This window comes from Embiotoca jacksoni, unplaced genomic scaffold (genome assembly GCF_022577435.1).
Source record: "Embiotoca jacksoni isolate LCO1_2020_lvr unplaced genomic scaffold, fEmbJac1.0.p SCAF_35, whole genome shotgun sequence".
Lineage (NCBI taxonomy): Eukaryota > Metazoa > Chordata > Actinopteri > Embiotocidae > Embiotoca > Embiotoca jacksoni.
In genome coordinates, this window is record NW_027185387.1 from 694,062 (window position 1) to 714,453 (window position 20,392).

Sequence of the window (20,392 nt, forward strand, 5' to 3'; positions counted from 1 at the left end):
TTTGTTTTCCTCCCGGAGGCTTTGAAACATTCATTATCACTTTTGAATAATGTAGGCAGCCGCAGGAAATGCCTGCAAGAGGGAGTGAAAGAATAGCCCAATGAAAATCGCTGTTGCGTTTCCAGGAACAAGGAAGTAGAAAGAAATTACCAAAAAGAACACTTCTTGATGACCAGGTTGGCCTTCAAAATAAAATGTAACATACGCTGCAATATTAAGTCGAAGAAAAAGGCAAAATGCCATTAAAATTGCATTAAATAAAAATCTGAACTCAACCTTATAGGATAAAAAAAAAAAAAACACACCAGCATCAGATACAAGCCGTGTAAACCCAGTAAATAACCAATTAAGGGGTCACCAGTCAATCAATCTGTCCTGCAAGCTCACTGCATTTGTAGGTAAAAGAAAAACAAAACAAAACAACAAAAAAAACAACGTGTTTTCCTTCTTTTTTTGCGATTTCCTCATTACTTGTTTTCTGTTTTGTAACAGGAACTGTATTCCTACAACGTTGTTCCACTATTCACTGAGTTTATATGTGCCTTTTTTTCCTTCCAGCTTTGACTCGTGGTAATTGTTGAATTATTGGGTCTCTAGATAGATAGATAGATAGATAGATAGATAGATAGATAGATAGATAGATAGATAGATAGAATAATAGGTAGATAGATAGATAATCGATAGATAGATAGATAATAGATAGATAGATAGATAGATAGATAGATAGATAGATAGAATAATAGGTAGATAGATAGATAGATAGATAGATAGATAGATAGATAGATAGATAAGGCTTAACACTTGGAAAAACTATATATACAAAACAAATAAATACAATTTGGGATGAAAAAATAAAAGATGGTGTACCCATTTTTCCCCTTATTGAAAGTTGTTTTTCTTCTTGTCTGAATTGAGGGGTGGTTGTACGCTGTTAGGACTGAAGAAGAGTTTAATTTGTGATGTTGGGCGGCATTAAAAAAAAAGAAAAAAAAATTAAACTCCGCTTTTACTTTGAAAAATCGATCGAGCGGAAGTGGTCCGTTGACTCGCCGCCTGTGTGCAGCAGCGGTGAACTTTCCTTTCGCTTCTCCACAACATGATGGACTGGGACGAAGACGGCAACGTAAGTCGCTTTTATCACGCGTTAGTTGGCTTTTCCCGGTGCTTTAACTGGGTCGGTTGAGGGACTTTTGTTCCGACGTTATTTCTTCTTCTCGGCACGGGTGGAGAAGGAGGTGGAGGAGGGTGGAGGAGGTGGAGGAGGGTGGTAGTAGCATTAACTAGCTAGCTTACCGGAATAACCACGGCGACAATTTCAAACTGTCACCGAGCTCGGTTTCGGTTCTGTCACCGAGACGCCCTCGAACCGGAAGCACCGGAAGCACCGGAGCCGATCGCCTCCTCCTCTCAACCTTCAGCGGCCACGTTCGAGCTGAAGTCCGTCAAAAAGCAGCGAAGGTTCCGGTTGACGTGATGATGATTGATTGACGGATGGATGGATGGGTTGATTGACAGCCGAGACCTCTTCCTCGTTGTTATAATCCTCCGGTCGGAGCTGTTCATCCAAATCCACGTGTTCGTGTAAACATTACATCACACGACATATGTTGGTCAATCGAGCCGTCTTGTCATTTTTTATTTATTTATTTTCTGGTTTGATTTGACATAAACATAAATTATTATTTTTTAAAAAACGCTGTAAAATCTGTATTTTTGTTTTAAATCTGTTGTGAAACTCCAGTTTTATAAAACACATCAAATCAGCTGATTTGATGAGGAAACAAGGTGTGAAGTCATGTTTTATAGTATAAATACATTTTTGTGTTAAACCGACAAAACATTTGCAGAAATTGTAAATTTCATTTTTTTCTGATTTCTTTAAACAAAAAAAAACTAAAAAAAATCAATAAAAATAGAAAAAAAACAAAACTCGTTTTGTTTTAAATCTGATGCTTTTTTTTGTTTGTTTAAAATGCAGCACGACTTTTTTCTTGCAAAGTAAAGCAGTTTGAAAGAAAACGATTTAAAGTTTTAAAACTCATTTAGTTTTAAGTTTCTACATGTTTTGGAGTTTAAAGTCAAACAAACTATTTGATCCCGACGCAAACTGTGAGACGAAAGATTTACAGGTTCACTGCAACCTTACTGTGATTATTTATTAACGCCGACGTGACATTTATATCAATACTTCCCAGCTGTATACATCTTAGTAATAATCAGTTAACGTGATGTGAACACCTGAGCGAGCCTTACGAAGCCCCTCGAGACCTTTTGAACCTCTAATAGTTTTAACTTCTCGTGCCTAGAGGCCCATTTTATCTCCCGTATGAGCATTAACATCCAATTGTAAAGCTCGACTGACAAAAACATCCAGCGGATCCATAAAAAAAAAACATGAAATGTTTGTCGAAGTCACCCAACCGGCTTCTCAGGAGCGGACAGAAGTTATTGAATTCTGTATATCAGTGTTTTTATGGATTATTGTGCTTATCTTTTTTTTTTTTCTCCCAATCTGCAGTCCAGAAATCCAAAATATTCAACTTTCACTATTTTTCACTATTTTTCTATGCTCTCCTTTTTCTCTCTCTGCTCTCCCCTCACCACCAACCAGCAGAGGCTCCGCCCACCTCTGAGCCTGCTTCTATTGGAGGTTTCTTCCTGTTTAAAGATAGTTTTTCCTTCCTTCTGTTGGAGGTTTCTTCCTGTTTAAAGAGAGTTTTTCCTTCCTTCTGTTGGAGGTTTCTTCCTGTTTAAAGGGAGTTTTTCCTTCCTTCTGTTGGAGGTTTCTTCCTGTTTAAAGAGAGTTTTTCCTTCCTTCTGTTGGAGGTTTCTTCCTGTTTAAAGAGAGTTTTTCCTTCCTTCTATTGGAGGTTTCTTCCTGTTTAAAGAGAGTTTTTCTTTCCTTCTGTTGGAGGTTTCTTCCTGTTTAAAGAGGGTTTTTCCTTCCTTCTTTTGGAGGTTTCTTCCTGTTTAAAGGGAGTTTTTCCTTCCTTCTGTTGGAGGTTTCTTCCTGTTTAAAGAGGGTTTTTCCTTCCTTCTTTTGGAGGTTTCTTCCTGTTTAAAGGGAGTTTTTCCTTCCTTCTGTTGGAGGTTTCTTCCTGTTTAAAGAGAGTTTTTCCTTCCTTCTGTTGGAGGTTTCTTCCTGTTTAAAGAGAGTTTTTCCTTCCTTCTGTTGGAGGTTTCTTCCTGTTTAAAGAGAGTTTTTCTTTCCTTCTGTTGGAGGTTTCTTCCTGTTTAAAGAGGGTTTTTCCTTCCTTCTTTTGGAGGTTTCTTCCTGTTTAAAGGGAGTTTTTCCTTCCTTCTGTTGGAGGTTTCTTCCTGTTTAAAGAGAGTTTTTCCTTCCTTCTGTTGGAGGTTTCTTCCTGTTTAAAGAGAGTTTTTCCTTCCTTCTATTGGAGGTTTCTTCCTGTTTAAAGAGAGTTTTTCTTTCCTTCTGTTGGAGGTTTCTTCCTGTTTAAAGAGGGTTTTTCCTTCCTTCTTTTGGAGGTTTCTTCCTGTTTAAAGAGAGTTTTTCCTTCCTTCTGTTGGAGGTTTCTTCCTGTTTAAAGAGAGTTTTTCCTTCCTTCTGTTGGAGGTTTCTTCCTGTTTAAAGAGAGTTTTTCCTTCCTTCTGTTGGAGGTTTCTTCCTGTTTAAAGAGGGTTTTTCCTTCCTTCTGTTGGAGGTTACTTCCTGTTAAAAGGGAGTTTTTCCTTCCTTCTGTCGGAGGTTTCTTCCTGTTTAAAGGGAGTTTTTACTTCCTCTGTTGGAGGTTATTTCCTGTTAAAAGAGAGTTTTTCCTTCCTTCTGTCGGAGGTTTTTCTCCCTTAAAGACGAGTTTTTTTTCCTCCTACCTTATGTGGGAATTGTTGAATTGTTGGTTTTCTCTATAACGTTGTAAAGTTCTGCTGTAAGGACGTTAATGTGTTTAAGTTCCATGAAATAACCTGCGTTGTGATTTGGCGCTATATAACTAAAATTGAATTGATTATACAATGAGATGTCAGTTTGAAGTCTCCGCTTGGTGCGTTTCAGGGTCCCGGCTGCCACCACGGCCACCCGGGCCACTCCCACAGCCATGGGCCGAGGGCGGCGGCATTCGGTGGGGGGGGCGGCGGCGTTCGGCGGGGGGGCGGCGCCCCCCTTCGCGCCGGCTTTCTACAGCCAGTTCGGCAAAAGCGGCGACCAGACGATGGACATCAGCCAGCAGCCGAAGAAGCGCTCGCACATGGACGACAGCAGCAGCTGGGACATCGTCAAGGCAACACAGTGAGTGGGCGGGGCATCAGACGCCTAGTCAGCGTCTCCGTTTTCCATGCAATGCAATTTGTCAGAGAAAGTAAATTAGAGATAATAAACAAAATGTAAGGTTGTTTCTTTCTCGTGTGGGAAGTTTCAAACTTTTAAGAAACTCGTGACGACAGGTGTGAAAAAGCGTTAAATTCAGGCTTTAGAAAAACATCTTCAAATTTAAGTTTATACTTTTTTTTTTTTTTTTTTTTTTGCTTGCTGCAGACACTTGAATTGTCTATTAGGAGAAAATGGGAATAAGAAGTTAAAGGACCCCGAGACTGAAAACAACTATTAGAGGTTCAAAGGGTCACGAGGGGCTTCATAAGGCTCGCTCAGTAATCCATACACGTGTTTACATCACGTTAACTGATTATTACTAAGATGTATACAGCTGGGAAGTATTGATATAAATGTCACGTCGGCGTTAATAAATAATCACGGGGATCATTCGTTGTTTTCTGTCTGGCTTTGACCGGTTTGAGCAATAAAACAGTTCTGGATTACATATAAATTGAATTTTGGAGAACACAGCAAGAAATCCTGGATAGGAAATTATAAAACGGATTATAAAAGCCAAGTTTCAATAAATCGTTTTCTTTATTTTTATGTTTAATATACCTAATAACACTCCAGCCTCTTTCTGATCTGTAAAATAATCATTATTTATGATGCAACCAAACTACGCTGAGTCACACTCACTGTATTTGTAAGGTTGCAGTGAACCTGTAAATCTTTCGTCTTGTCGGGATCAAATAGTTTGTTTGATGTTAAACTCCAAAACATGTAAAAACTTTAATGTCCCTTTAAGACATAATTCAGACGCAGCCGAATACATTTTTGTTTTCTTTTTAAACGGCTTCACGTTGCAAGAAAAAAGGCGGCGTAAGTCGTGCTGCATCTTAAACAACGCAGCGATTTAAAAAGCATCAGATTTAAAACAAATCTAAAAAAAAAAAAAAAAATTCTATTTTTATTGATGGTTTTTTGTGTCAAATCAGATCAGAAAAAAATTGCGCTTTAAAATTTCTGCAAAATGTTTTGTCGCTGTTTTTTTTAAAACATTTTTATAGATTTTTGTTTTTGTTTATCTTCATCTTGAGGCTTGTTCCATATTTACAATGAAGAAATAACATTGCAATTTATTTAAACTATAAAACATGACTTCACACCTTGTTTCCTCATAATCAGCAGATCTGATCTGTTTTGCAAAACTGGAGTTTCGCAACCAAACTGAAGGACACTTTGAGATGTCTGTGTTTAATTAGCAGCCAGAGGTTGATGATTCACTACTTTAGTGTTTTTCTTTTTCTTCAGCAATAATCTAGTTAGAAAGGAAGCTCAGTTCAGATTTGAGAGGAGTGTCGATCGGCGAGTCGAAGGCGCAGCAGAGTGAAGGTCGATCCTCTCGTAATGCGAGCGAATAATCGTAAAGAGCTGCTCCAAGTTTGTCGAGTCGTCCCGCCGGGCGGAAACCTCCTCTACGAGTTACTCACAGTCTGAAACTCTCAATAAAGAAAGCTGCTTCTCGACCTCAGCACAATAAATTGTCTTTATTTTTATTTATTTTTTTACATCGGTGCTGCTTAAAGCGTCGGTCTGGTAGTTCCATGTGATCGCTGAGTGTGCATTTTTTTTATTTTTTATTTTTTATTTTTTGGTTCTTTCAGGTTCGGGATCCTGGAGCGCTGTAAGGAGCTGGTGGAAGCGGGACACGACGTCAGGCAGCCGGACAAAGAGAACGTCACCCTGCTGCACTGGGCGGCCATCAACAACCGCTCGGAGCTGATCAAGTACGAAACCTCAGACACCTTCACCGACCCGGAGAGACACTTGCTGATAACCCACCACATGTACATCCAAAAAAAACACACACACACACACACACACAGCAGACGTAGTCTCTCCTTTCAGTCAGTATTTTTTTTTTTTTTTTTGGGAGGAAGGAATCCACTTCTCTTCACTCTCTTCCAGGCTATGAAATGAATTAAAGGCTGCGGTAGAAAAAAACACATTCAAGTTTTAATTTGATTTTGTGTGTAAACTCAGAAGAAGAATGACAACATTCTTCTGTATTCAGTATACCGTGGGACATTTCTCATTTTAATTTTTTTTATTTCTTTTTTTTTAGATGTATCGGGGCCATTATATTGAACACAATGATATGTAAAACGATATGGGCCGTTTTCAAGTTCAAATGAGACTGTGGTGTTGAAAACAAAGTCGGTCGGGCTTCATCTATTTTCATTTCCAGCGTCAGATTATTTGAGTTTTTGACGTTTTCACCCCAAAAAAAATTGGAGACGACCGCGCAAAAAAACCCTCCAAACGTCCTGACGCCGGTTTCCTGGTTTGTCTCTCAGGTATTTCATCGCTAAAGGGGCGATCGTTGATCAGCTCGGAGGAGACCTCAACTCGACTCCTCTTCACTGGGCGATAAGGTGACCGAGCGTATTTGATGGCTGTTTTATTTTGATTGGAGACTCTGGAAGGAGTTAAAGCTGAACCACTTCACTATTTCACAACTATTAACTTTCGACTTCTTACTTCTCGCTACCTTTTAAATGTTTTTTTTGTTGTTTTGTTTTGTTTTCTTTATCCCTCTTCAGGCAGGGCCACCTCCCCATGGTGATCCAGCTGATGAGGTACGGCGCCGACCCGTCCGTCGCCGACGGAGAGGGTTACCGCGCCCTCCACCTCGCCATCCTCTTCCAACACATGGCCGTCGCGGCTTACCTGATGGCCAAAGGACAGGTGAGACTCCGCCCTCTCTCACCTGGAACACCTGCATTCGTTTTGATGGTCTTTCTGTCCTTGCACTTCAGGGTCTTTTTCTTTATATTTTCTTTGTCCTCCAGGAAGTAGACGGGCCCGACTGCAACGGACAGACGCCACTCATGTTAGCAGCCCAGAAGATTATTGGGTAAGCGGCTCGCTCCTGTTTGACGTCGTCGTGTATTAATAAGCAGCGGTTTATCATCGTTTTGCTTTTCCTCGGACATAACTTTGGATTTCTTATTTTTATTCATAAAGAAAATGACAAAGTTAAAGTTAGTAACTTGTAATTTTCATGATATGTCTAAAAAAAAAAAAAAAAAAAAAAGCTGACACAGCTTTTTTTTTTTTTTTTTTTTAATGATGTGGGGTATTTATTATAAAAACAAAATGTCTAAATTAGCAGTAATCAGTTCCTCAGATGTAAACCCCCCCCCCACGCCGATTACAGCTTTAGTTTGAGATAAAAAGATTCTCTAAAGTAAAGTCCTGTTGTTGTTGTTGTTGTCCCGTCTCAGACCCGAGCCCACGAACTTCCTGATCAAGAACAACGCGTCGGTGAGCGGCGTGGACAAAGTGAACAGGAACACGCCGCTGCACTGCGCCGTGCTGGCAGGAAACGTCGACGCCGCCGGCATCCTGCTGAAGGCCGGCGCCAGCGTGGACGCCGAGAACGTCAACGTGAGCCACGCAAATAACAAACAAAAACATCTGCCGTGAATTCGTCACGCGCTTTTTTTTTTTTTTTTTTTTTTTGCCTCGGTTTATTTGTTTGTCCGCAGCACATCTGACAAACGGAGCAGCTCAGCATGTTCAGTCACCCGCAGGGTGAACAGGAAAACACGCTGTTGGTGCAATGACGATGATGCACATCCTCATGCTGTGTTGTTGTTGTTGTTGTTGTTGTTGTTGTTGTTGTTGTTTTAAATGGCTTCTTCTTCAGGGTCACACGCCCATCGACGTGGCCCACCAGGTGAACAGCCCGCTGCTCGTCCACATGCTCAACCAAGTCAAGCAGGAGAGGATTCGCTCCAACTCACGCTGCCTGAGGATCATCAACAGATACAGGGTACACTGAAGAACACACACACACACACACACACACACACACACAATCTCTCTCTGTCTAGCTCACACACACACACACACAGGCACACATACTCTCTCTCTCTCTCTCTCACTCACTCACTCACTCACACACTCTCTCTCTCTCTCTCACATACACACACACTCTCTCATACACACACACCCTCACATACACACACACTCTCACACACACACACACACACACACACACACACACACACTCTCACACACACACACACACACACACACACACTCACATACACACACACACACGACAGATTTGAAACATTCCCAGACGCACATGAAGAATAATCCACATTAATCTCCATAAACTTCTTGTTGTTTTTTATTTATTTATGTTCCTCAGGTGTTCCTCCAGTTTCTACTCTGCACCGCCTTCCTCGGAAGCGTCGGCGCGATCGTCGACATGAACTCCGAGTCCTGGTTGCTGAAAGCGATCCTGTTGTGCTGCGTGATCGGTCTGATCCATCTGGCCTCCAGGTGAGGACACCTGAGGACACCTGAGGACACCTGAGGACACCGCGTCCGCTGAGCTGATTTAAAATATGAAAAGCACTCCGTCCCGGTTGTTCAGCGATTTCATCTAAAAAGGTTTTGCGTCCGACAGGAACCTGCCCGGTCCGGCCTTTCAGTCTCTCGTGCCGGCGACGGCTCTCATGGCGTCGGTCTTCTGGATGGTCGTCACCTGGTTCCTCTGGTTCCTGCCAGATATCCTTTTCTGAGAAGGAAACAACATCAAAACAACATCTGATTGTTTTTTTCTTTCCCTGTAAATCAGGTTCGGTTCGACCCGTTGTGGGAATTTCTCAAGACCAATTTTCTACATTCAGAGGAGGTTTAAAATAGACCAGAATGCAATGCAGCGACGAGGCAGGTTGCGTTTGAAGAACAACACCTTGTGATCGGCCAGGAAATATTATTTGGATTGACAGTATATCACCAGATTTAATTGAAAAGAAATCAGCCGGCACCATCTTTGCGACAACACCGAGATAACCCGCGGGAAACAAATAGATTGACTTTGTATTTTATGAAAGAAGTTGAATGGCAGTCTATGGAGTCGGAGGCCTTCTGGAGCCGACTTCTAGTGGCCGTCTGCGGTATTGCAGCGAAGCCGGGAAACTCTCGAGTTCCCCTTCAGTTTGATCTTTTTTCTTTTTTTTTTTTTACTGATAATGAACCGAAGCGTTTTCTTAACTTCGAGCCCCCACATGGACCCAGCGCCACAGTTCAGGTCCTGTTCACCCTGAACATCACCGCTCTGCTCTACAACTACCTCCGCGCCTGCAGGACCGACCCGGGCTTCGTCAAAGCCACCGAAGAGGAGAAGAAAATGGTGGGAAGAGTCACAAAAATGATCTCCCGCGGAAAACGTTTTCAGGCCCGACTCGATATTTTTTGTTTTTGTTTGTTGTTTGTCAGAATGTGTTGGTGTTGGCTGAAGCCGGCTGTCTGGACCCCAGAATATTCTGCACCTCTTGTATGGTGAGAAAACCCGCCATTTCTTTTGTTATTTTTTTTTTGTGCCATTATATCACACACGAACATGATAACTACTTCTACTGTTAAATATTGTTTTACTGTTTTTCACAGATAAAGAAACCAATGAGAGCCAATCACTGCTTCAGCTGCGACGCCTGCGTGGCGAAGCAGGACCACCACTCGATGTGGACCAACGGCTGCATCGGTACGACACAGTAGCAACAGTAACAAGTGATTTTAATATCCACAACATATCAAACTGTCAAACTTCCTTTTTTTTTAAATTTTTTTTTTTTTTTTTTTACCAAAAGATTATTGTAATATGTGAAAATGTTAAATTTGCATCAAACTGTGCCAGTATGTACAATATGTCTGATTTTATGCTTAATTTTATGAGAAAAAAGGGATAATATTCACAAATTTGTAACTTAAAAAAAAAAATCCGTTGATAAACGCAGTTTTTTTTTAAATATTCTGCCGAACGTCCGAGAGACTGAAAACGTTTCGGTGAACTCATGAAAGGATCTTTTCTAGTCGATTAAGAGAAGTACTTTTTTTTTTTTTTTTTTTTTTACATAAATAAATGTTTAGAAAATTTAGACAACATAAACATAAAATCTGAAGGAAGTTGAATATTATTTTGAACTAAAATTAAGGCTTAAGCGATGCTGTAAAGCAGTAAGAAAATACTCAAAATCTTTATGAAAATAATGTTTTTCTTCTGAACATGGGCAATAACTCTTGTTATTATATGTTATATATTTTGACTTTGAGTATCTGGAGTCTGATCTGTCGTCCACCACGTTGGTTGTGCAGGTGCGAGGAACCACCACTACTTCATCCTCTTCCTGTTCTCCCTCGTGCTGATGGGCGCCTGGATGTTCTACGGCTGTCTCGTGTGTGAGTGAGCCGTCCGCCGGCGTTACCCGCGGTGACCGAGACATTTTGTGGCTGGTTAGCACCGGAGGCACATGGCTGCTGTGCATTTTGTGTTTCAGACTGGACGACTCACTGCGCGCTGCGCTACCAGGACCAGGGTCTGTGGGGCGTCATGGCAACGCTGGTCAGCTGCTCCCCCTGGCTGCTCTGCATCTTCCTGCTGGCCTTCTACCACGCATGCTGGTCTGGACTCGTCCTGCTGCTGCAGCTCTACCAGGTCACTCTCTCTTTCTCTCTTTCTCTCTTTCTCTCTTTCTCTCTTTCTGTCTTTCTTTCTTTCTTTCTTTCTTTCTTTCTTTCTTTCTTTCTTTCTTTTTTCCATCTGTCTTTTTTCCTGCCTCTCTTTCTCTCTTTTTCTTTCTTTCTTTTTCTTTCTTTCTTTCTTTCTTTCTGTCTTTGTCTGTCTTTCTTTTTTTCTGCCTCTCTTTCTTTCTTTTTCTTTCTTTCTTTTTCTTTCTTTCTTTCTTTCTTTCTTTCTTTCTTTCTTTCTTTCTTTTTTCCATCTGTCTTTCTTTCTTTTTTCTGCCTCTCTTTCTCTCTTTTTCTTTCTTTCTTTCTTTTCTTTCTTTCTTTCTTTCTTTCTTTCTTTCTTTCTTTCTTTCTTTCTTTCTTTCTTTCTTTCTTGTCTCTGTCTGTCTTTGTCTTTCTTTCTTTTTTCCATCTGTCTGTCTTTCTTTCTTTCTCTCTCTCTTACTTTCTCTCTTTCTCTCTTTCTCTCTTTCTTTCTTTTTTCTCTTTCTTTCTTTCTTTCTTTCTTTCTTTCTTTCTTTCTTTCTTTCTTTCTTTCTTGTCTTTCTTTCTCTCTTTCTTTCTTTCTTTCTGTCTTTTTTTTCAGTTTTTCTTTCTTTCTGTCTTTCTGTCTTGTTTTTATCGTCCTCAAAACAAAAGTAAAAACTTTAAACTACATTAATAATCAAAACAATTTCCACAAATTGCTTTTTCTGGGAGTTAAACCAGAAAAAAAAAAATTCAAGGTTTGTTAGTTGTTGTTTTTTTTTATATCAGAAAATAGAAATAAGCTCATTTAGTTTGAAAAGCTTTAGAGTTCGGTGGTTGAAGAGGATGGAGGAGCCAAACCTATCGAGTGCATACGTCTTATTTGTGGTTTTGTAATCTTCTGCTCTTGATGTTTTGTGGGAGCAGATCGCGTTTCTCGGACTGACCTCGGCAGAGCGAATGAGTCTGACGCACCACCAGAGGAAACTCCGACAAACCGCCTCCCTCAGACAGAATCCGTACAAGTCAGTTCTTCTTTACCGTCTTACTTCTTGTCGGCGGCATCCAAATCGTGGCAGAGAAAATACAATAAAACATATTTATTACCAGTGAAAATAAGAACTAAATGCAGAGTTACAGGTTGAGGTTTCACAAGCTCCTTTGTACAGTCGCTTTGAAAAAAAAAAAAAAAAAAAAATGTTTGTTCCACTTTTTGATGCAGCTCTATAATTCTGTCCTTTAATTTCAGCTGGTAAACAATTTTAGATCAATATTTCATGTCTTTAGTTCAAGGCTGTGTTGTGATTAAGACGCTGGAGGAGTTTTATGCTTTTAAGTCAAGGTCTTGTGCAGTAATGAACGTCTCTTTGTGCATTAGCTCTGATTTATCACCGACCGCGCTGTGTCCCAATGGGATATTAATCTTTATGGAAATGTAAAAAGTCAGGCTTTAAATCATGTAGGTGATGTGGAGGCTGATATTATTTATTCACACATGGGGGAAAAAAAGAAAAGAAAAAAACACCCCAAGAATACAAATGTGATCATTTTTTAATGGCAGAAGCTAGTTTCTGGCTGGCAAACAATAATAATAATAATAATAATAATAATAACAATAAGTGTTAGCGGCCCTGATGCATCAGCTGACTGCACCGCCTCCTCTGATTGGTTCCCTCGCCGTGTGTCTCTCTGCAGTCTGGGCGTGGTCAGGAACCTGGCGTCCTTCTTCCACCTGCGTTGCTGCGGCCTCTTCAAACCGGCCGTCATCGACTGGACGCAGCAGTTCCCGCCCGGCCGCGACCAGCACATGTTCGGCCACACCGACATGGTCTGACCCACCCACCCCGTCCCCACCCTCCCTCCGCCACCAACACCACCACAACCACCGCTACCCGCTCCCCCCGCGCTCAGGGCTCAGGGTCAAGGGTCAGACTCTTACAGTGGTTCTGGACCAAAAAAAAAAAAAGAAGCACAGATTGTATTTTATTTATTTTTCTACGTGTCGGCTCCTCGTGAAGAAGAAGCCGCGTTAAAAAAACAAAACAACCACACAATTGTTCCATCGGGTTTGCTCTTTGTACAGACTGCTGCTGCCTTATACTTGACCAATAACAAATGAAAAAGGTTTGAGTTTGGACGAGAACCTCTAAAAGGCCTAAATTGAAGTTTTTTTGTGCCGTTTTTTATGAACCTATTTTTTAATCATCTGTTCTGGGAAAGAAAGAAAAAAAAGGAAAGAATCTTTGTATGTGTAAAACATTTTGGTTTTATGACTTTTTGTAAAAGTTGCATGTTGTTTAATAACGAATGACCACTATAGTACTTCAATAAAGCAATGTTGTGCCTGTCTTTTTAACTGGCTTGGTGTGGGTTCAGAAGGCGCCCCCCCCCCCCCGTGGACAAAATAACAGAAACACCCACACATCAGAAGATACCAACATGAAGGATCAGGTTGTTTTTTTTAATCACAGATTCTCCCTTTTCATTCTGTTAAGTGCAAGTCTGAATTAATGAAAGTCATAAAAAAAGCTTTTAAAAGTAGTTTCATGTATTTATATATATAATATATTTTTTTTTTCTTCAGTGAGACAAGTACTGGCTTTTAACAGCCTGAAAGCGTGTAAGTTTCACGCTTACAAATCGTCTTAAGTTTCACGTTTTACCTCAGCTCTTTTCCACACGTTACAAAAGCGAGATCAGCTTCAAATTTACTGACATTTATTTTTTAGTATTTTCCGCAACTTGTTTTGCATCTGCTTTAAAATGCACAGACATATCTGCCCAGCAGACGTGAGCCGACATTAGCATCCATATCGCGTTTTTTTTGGCAAATGCGATCGTATATCGTGCCGTTAAACCAAAACTACGAGCTAATTTAGTGGCAAAAAAAAAGACTTGGAAAGATTTAATTCCCACTGGGAGTGATCCACATTAAATATTTCATCTGATTTATTAGTGTAAAAACATGTTATTTAATATTCGTCCATTAAATTCAGATGATTTGAAGCTGGTCTACAAGGACCTTTTGTTTGAGTGTTTCTTTGTACTTTGTGACCAGCTGACTGTTCACACTCTCATCATTTGTGGTTGTGACGTGTCCTCGACGCTTGACTGCTGATTGTCTTCTCCCCTCAGGTGTTTCTGGTTTGGTCTGATTGCGTTGGAAACCAATAAAAAAGGAACAGGAAGTTGAGCTCACTTGTTTGTCTCTTCCTGCCGCTGCAGCGGCTTCTTTCTTTTCTGACTAAATGTTTTAGAGTTTGTGTTTTGTTTTTTTTATTATTATTTCTGGTGGGTCCGGCAGTCCTGTTTTTTTGGTGGTTTTATTTCCTGTCAGAGTTTAGTTCTGGTTCAGGGTTCAAGTTTAGAGGGAAGACACCAGATCCGACGGCCCTTTGTGGGTTGGTCTGAGTGGCTTCTCTTTTCTTTTCGTTTTGTTCATTTTGGCCGGCTCATCAACTTTCTGTTGTTTTGTTAGGGAGGGTTGTTTTTGCTGTAACTTGGCTCTTTTGTGTTTTTTGGAGAACCTCTTTTTGAGGTTGTGACAGCTGCAATTTGGGTTATAAAAAGATTTATAAATTTTTTTTTTTTTTTAAATAGCCCCATGTGAGCAAAAAAAAAGGGGTTAGAAGAAGACTGACAGCAGCACTGGCTGAAATATATCTTCATATTCTCTCAATACAACAAACTACATTGTCAGAAATGAATCAGCCTGACTGATATTCTTCTGATTAAAATCTCATTAAAACCTGAATACACTGAGCTTCACCACATTTATAGCAAACCTGTTGTATTTGTAATAATAGGGGTTACATTCAATGAGTGCAAAACCAAACTTTTTTTTTTTTTTTTATTAACAAATAATCATTTTAAAGCAGCCACTGTGAAAATCTGCATATTTTCATATAGCTAACGAGAATAATGCGGTGAACAGATTCCTGTTTTAGAGCTGCTTTTGGGAAACATCTTAATTTAATAGTTTGAGATAACGGCTGGAATTTTTAATTTGATTTTTAAAAACAGCTCATCTTGTCCCGCTCCGCACGGCTGCACACATAATTGTTCAGGGACAATTAACTCCATGCATCTGTTATTCACTTGTTGCTCTGATTTCTTGAATTAGTGGCATTTTTTTTATGTATGCAAATAAGACCTATTAATAATTAAGTTTAAACAGGATGAGGTGATTATAATCGTGCACACAGCAACAGTAAAAGGGGAGGAAATTATTTTAAGCAGGGTTGTGCAAGTTGTCCTGCAGTTGTAAAAATCCAAACTATGATTTTTTTTTTAATACAAACAAAATGATTATCTAAAATCAGTGATCTATTCTAATAAGACAACCCAGTAAAAAAAAGAGGCCTTTGTACTTGGTCTCAAAACCTCTGCTTTCATCACGTGATCCCGCATCACATGACATTTATGTTTTCACGCTTACAAAACGTGTAACTTTCACGCCTACACAGCTCAAAGCGTGGCTATCTCACGTTTTACACTGGGTTGAATTAGTACACCAGCTGTTTATCCGTATGTTACGAAAGATAGAACAAAGTTAAAGACATGAACCCGAGGCGGTGTTTAGATGCTCTCTTTCCCTTTATTTTCATATGAACGTCACGCAATTTTTTTTTTTCACATTTGAAAGTAACAAAACAAGTTTTATTTTGCACTTTGCACAAAGCATCAAAAGTGTTGTGGACGCTTTTCGAGAGAATAGACACGTTAAAATAATGCTGCCGAGGAGTTTTAATGCCCAGCGTTGCATCATCGGCAGTGATGGAGCCTCCGCTCAGATACCTGCCGTGTAATAGAGTTGGAAACGTGTTTACTGTCGTTCCTCCAGCATGGCAGCGTTGCCCAGACCGAATCCTTTGGGGCCGAAGTTTTTGGCGTAGCAGACTGAAGAGAAAAATTTAGAAAACGACGCTGAATTAGTGATATTAATGAATGAATTCATGACCTGTGTGTGTGTGTTTCAATATTAGTGGTCAAAATGTAGCCGGCGAATTGCATTGAAGGCAGAAAGATCCTCACAAGTATTAAAACCTGCGTGTGTGTGTGTGTGTGTGTGTGTGTGTGTGTGTGTGTGCGTGCGTGCGTGCGTGCACACCTTTGCAGTATATTTCTCCGTCCTTGTCCGTCACTGTGGTCGACTCCAGGCTCTTACCACACAGTGCGCAGCGGAAACAGGTTTTGTGCCACGGCTGAAAAATCAAGCCGGAGATACAAAACTCTTTAAAGTCTAAAGTTCGCCCGCGTAACAAGACACGCTACGGAGACCGTGTCAAAGGTCAAAGGTCAAAGGTCAAATCCCGTCGAACTCCGCACAAAAAGCGAAGGAGGTCTCGGTCGGTTCGTGACGAGAGGAAAAAAAAAAAAAAAACACCGCGTGCTCACCTTCCCCGCCCCCATCACCTTCTCCGCCGCGTACACGGCTTTGGAGCAGCGAGCGCAGCGGTCCGAACTCCCGAACTTCTGGGAGAATTTATTGGCGTTTGAAGCGGCTGGTCGCGGTTTAGATCTAGAAAAAAAAACGGAAAAAAAACTTAAACCACAGTTTTCAAGTTACAGACTTGTTCTTGTAGCTTTGTTGGAAAAAAAAAAAAAAAAAAAAAAAAGAACCTCATAATGTGGGAAAGGTGAAACGAACTGTTTTTAATTTTCCAATAATTCGTTCCAATTTATTTACACAGTGCCAAAAACCCAAACATCACAAATCATCTCGGGGCACTTTAAGTCAAGACTTTGTAATAATATGGAGAGAAATCCAACAATTCCCTCCTAAAAACATGACAACAATGTGGAGGAAAATCTTTCTTTTAAGAGGAAGAAACCTTCAGATTCAGGGTGGGCAGTCGGTGAAAAGTGTTAAGTTAAAGGTTTATTTTACCCAAAACACCAAGAATTAATCGGTCTAATGAAAAAGGGGTCCGGCAGCATTTTTTTCAGTGATCTTCAAACTTCCTAAAACCCATAACTACATGCAGTAGATGGCTCTCTGAGCTCATGTGATTTGGGTGAAACGACCCTTTAATGGAGCTGAGATCGTTTATATATTTATGGATGTGTCGGATTTTCCTCTGCGCATGTGATTGTGGATTTAACTAAACCTTTTTAAAACAGTGGTTCTTTGGGATCTAGAAAATCTAATTTTTTGTTTCCAAGGGTTTCCCCTTTGACCAGGTCATGAAACACTGACTACTACAGTGATACGTACTCCTGAGGCCCCAGGTCTGCATCCTGTCCGGCCGGATCCGAGCTCAGCGCTCCGGCTCCTTGCCCGTATCCGTAGCCTTTCGGCCCGTACTTCTTGCCGTAGCAGGACTTGCAGTAAATCTCTGAGTCGTGCGCTGCGACCGTGGTGCTGTCCAGCCCTTTTCTGCAGCTCACTGTGAAAGAAAGATTTTTTTAATTTTTTTGATTTAGTGCCACGAGGCTGAGTTTTTAGTTTGTTCAGACTGAAGAATGTCATGTTGGTGTAACGGGGGTTAAATAAAGCTCCCACCCAGACAGCTTTTATCAGTCAACGGGGGCATTACACACCAGCCAGATGTCTCGTGTTTCTATTTGTAGGACGAGAGGGTGGAGTGTGAGGGGTAAAAAAAGATGAACACTTAGCAGATGGATGAGGTTATCATCACCACCATCATCATCATCATCATCATCATCATCCACGAGGCCTTTCAGAGATCCCACTGGAACAATCCAGCACTCACACGTCCAACCAGCTGCAGAGACTTTGTGTTTGAGAGTAAACTTATATGAGGCGTTCACTGTCTGTGAGTCTGGATTATTATATTGCTCCCGCCTGGCCTTGGAGATCTTTGGCTGCAATGCAACTTAAATTCAAGTCCCAAAAGAAACATTAAAATGAAGAAGTTTTCAGGGACGTCGAAGCATTAAGACATGCCTGAAAAAAAGCATCAAGAGCAGACATTGAGACGACAAGAACACGTTGCAACGAAACAAAGGGAGACTTCCAGGTCTCTGTGCCGGACGAGAATGAAGTGTAGGAAGTGTGAAGGAAGTTATAAAAGTTCCAGAGAAGAAAATTAAAGGAAGGAGGCAATAAAGAAAGAATCAGCATGTGAGAAAGCAAAAAAAAAAAAAAAGCAACGAAGAGAGTAGAAAAACAGAAAATAGAAGACAAATGGAGGAAAGTCGGGGAAGAAGTAATAAAACTGGAACAAACCCACAAAAGCTGAACGGAAAGGTGTCAACAAAAGCAGATGAACGTTATGACGGTAAATGAGGAACAGAAAACGCGGCTGGACTGATAAACAGCTCTCTGTAACGGATCTGTGGGATTCTGCTGGTCGAGCGAGGAGGAAGAAGAAGAACCGGACTCACTGCAGATGAAGCAGGTCTTATGGAAGCTCCTCCCGTTGCACTGGATCTCCTCCGCGTGGTACACCGTCTTCTCACAGGCGGCACACTCGGCACCGCCGCCCCAGTTCGGCATCTTTAGAGGAAAAACAAGAAATAACAGGAATGAAATAAAAAAACCGCTGAATTGTAACTAATCAGACACTGAGGTTTAATCAATCCGTTGATTATCGACTGTTAAATGTCAAAAGGGACATTTCCTGCGTCGAGGCCGAAGAGTAACAATTCTTTGCGCTGACGATCACTTAATTCATCATTTTATGAGCAGTGTGACGTCTCAGATGATTCTAAAGATATTTGATTTATAGTGACACAAAGCAACACAACTTTAACTTTGAAAGTTCAACTGATGCACATTCATTTAAAATAAATAAATCTAATGATAAACTCGTTTCAGGTGATACCTGAGAAATAGTTCAACTATTTATTTAAAATTAATATCATTGATAATGTATTTATTGATCATGTAGGAACTACGGATAGGAATCCTTATCCAGGAACTGCTTGGCTGATTTCTTTTTTCTGCTGTTTGAGCTGACATTTTTAAATAAGTGCTATCTAATATTACTCTAGATACAATCATATCACTGTGGCAAAGGTGTGACCAAATCTTGCAAAACTAAATTATTAAATAATCAAATTAAAGGGTCAATAAATATATATAAAAAAAGATATCAAATATCCTTGCCTGAAACCTAACCACTGTAGTGTCTTAAACTCTCCACATATTCTTCGTCGGTCTTTTTTTTTTTTTAAACGTTAAAATCCTGCATTAAGTGAAACAAACTCCTTCACAGATTTCCTCCTCAGTTCTGATCAGATTTTACTGCCTCATATATGCTTTACTAAAAGCTAAAAGGCCGACCCGGCCCTTCTGTCGGACATCCCAGTTTGGACTGATGTCAGAGGCCGCCCGTCACCTCACAGGACTGGCATGTGATATTCCAGGACCGGAGGCGTTACCGAGACGTCAGGCAGACAAAAGAAAAAACCTCTCCATCAAACACTGACGTCTGAATATTGTTGAGACGAAGCCCAAAAAAAAAAATCGGACTCCTGACGATCATGTTCATCGTAAAAAGACGGACGTCTGAAGAAGTAAATGTACGTCTGCTGATTAAAAAAATGAATATAATTATAGAGCTACATTACCCCCCCGAGGGGTGATATACAAACTCGGTTCATAACAGGAAGTTTTGATTATAAAAGAAACGGGTCCTCACCTTGAATCCAGACCTTGTGTGCTCGGCTCCTGACGTGGCAGCAGAATCCTCCCGGTCGGTTTAAATACCGTCCTTCACCACGGTCCATCGGTGACGCCTCAATGGAACCATCCTCCTAAAAATAACCCGTGACAGAGCAGAGCCCTCTGACCCTCCACCACCGGCCCGAGAGAGGCCCTGAACATCAGCCTCTCAAAACATTTGTTCTGGACTCCCACGCGGACGCAGGAAACGGCGACTGTCACCAAACCCCCGAGTGACAGCTGCACGCTGGGAAGCATCCACGCGGCATGTTGCAGGATTATACACCCAAATGATGGGAACTCAAAAGCACGTAATTAACAGCTGCACATGTGAACGTGAACACATGGTGGAGCTGCACAATACATCTTTACGACCACTGGGATAAAATCTTACGTTTTGGCAACGGGGTTTTCAGTTCAATTTATTTCTGTAGCTCCAAATCACAACACAAAGTTATTTCAGGGCACTTCACATCGTAAAGTCCTTGAAACAGGACTTCACAGCATCATTACAGAAGAACCCAACAATTCATGAGCAGCTCGGAGGGAGAAAAAAAACCTCCCTTTAAACAGGAAGAAACCTCCAACAGAAGGAAGGAAAAACTCTCTTTAAACAGGAAGAAACCTCCGACAGAAGGAAGGAAAAACTCTCTTTAAACAGGAAGAAACCTCCGACAGAAGGAAGGAAAAACTCTCTTTAAACAGGAAGAAACCTCCGACAGAAGGAAGGAAAAACTCTCTTTAAACAGGAAGAAACCTCCAACAGAAGGGAGAGCAGAGAGAGAAAAGAACAGCATAGCAAACCAGGACAATGAACGGTTGGTTGAGCCAGTTGGAGGCCAGAACTCTTCATCATCTTTCCTGACGCCATTTCAGCACACAGAGTAAAAACAGCTTGATCGCCGACCTCTGAATCACCACCCACATCTCAGATTTGTTCACCGATTCATGTAAGAAGTGAAGCAGAAAAGTAG

The 20,392-nt window shown here is 40.9% G+C and overlaps 2 protein-coding genes across 2 annotated transcripts; one reads left to right on the forward strand and one right to left on the reverse strand.

Moving 5' to 3' along the window:
- Positions 1-1,040: 1,040 nt before the first annotated feature.
- zdhhc13 (zinc finger DHHC-type palmitoyltransferase 13) lies at positions 1,041-13,979 on the forward strand. Its single transcript, XM_069165712.1, has 17 exons — positions 1,041-1,123; positions 4,013-4,246; positions 5,938-6,060; positions 6,631-6,708; positions 6,877-7,021; positions 7,126-7,190; positions 7,561-7,723; positions 7,986-8,111; positions 8,496-8,629; positions 8,757-8,857; positions 9,361-9,485; positions 9,572-9,634; positions 9,743-9,836; positions 10,448-10,531; positions 10,630-10,787; positions 11,714-11,811; positions 12,482-13,979. Exons 2-17 carry the CDS (start codon positions 4,056-4,058, stop codon positions 12,618-12,620), a joined length of 1,887 nt encoding a protein of 628 aa, XP_069021813.1. The 5' UTR covers positions 1,041-1,123; positions 4,013-4,055; the 3' UTR covers positions 12,621-13,979.
- Positions 13,980-15,407: 1,428 nt separating this feature from the next.
- On the reverse strand, positions 15,408-19,434 carry csrp3 (cysteine and glycine-rich protein 3 (cardiac LIM protein)). The gene is made up of 6 exons (XM_069165639.1): positions 19,396-19,434; positions 18,137-18,248; positions 17,004-17,175; positions 16,184-16,307; positions 15,897-15,990; positions 15,408-15,685 (listed from the first exon to the last, which is right to left on the reverse strand). Exons 2-6 carry the CDS (start codon positions 18,246-18,248, stop codon positions 15,612-15,614), a joined length of 576 nt encoding a protein of 191 aa, XP_069021740.1. The 5' UTR covers positions 19,396-19,434; the 3' UTR covers positions 15,408-15,611.
- Positions 19,435-20,392: the final 958 nt, after the last annotated feature.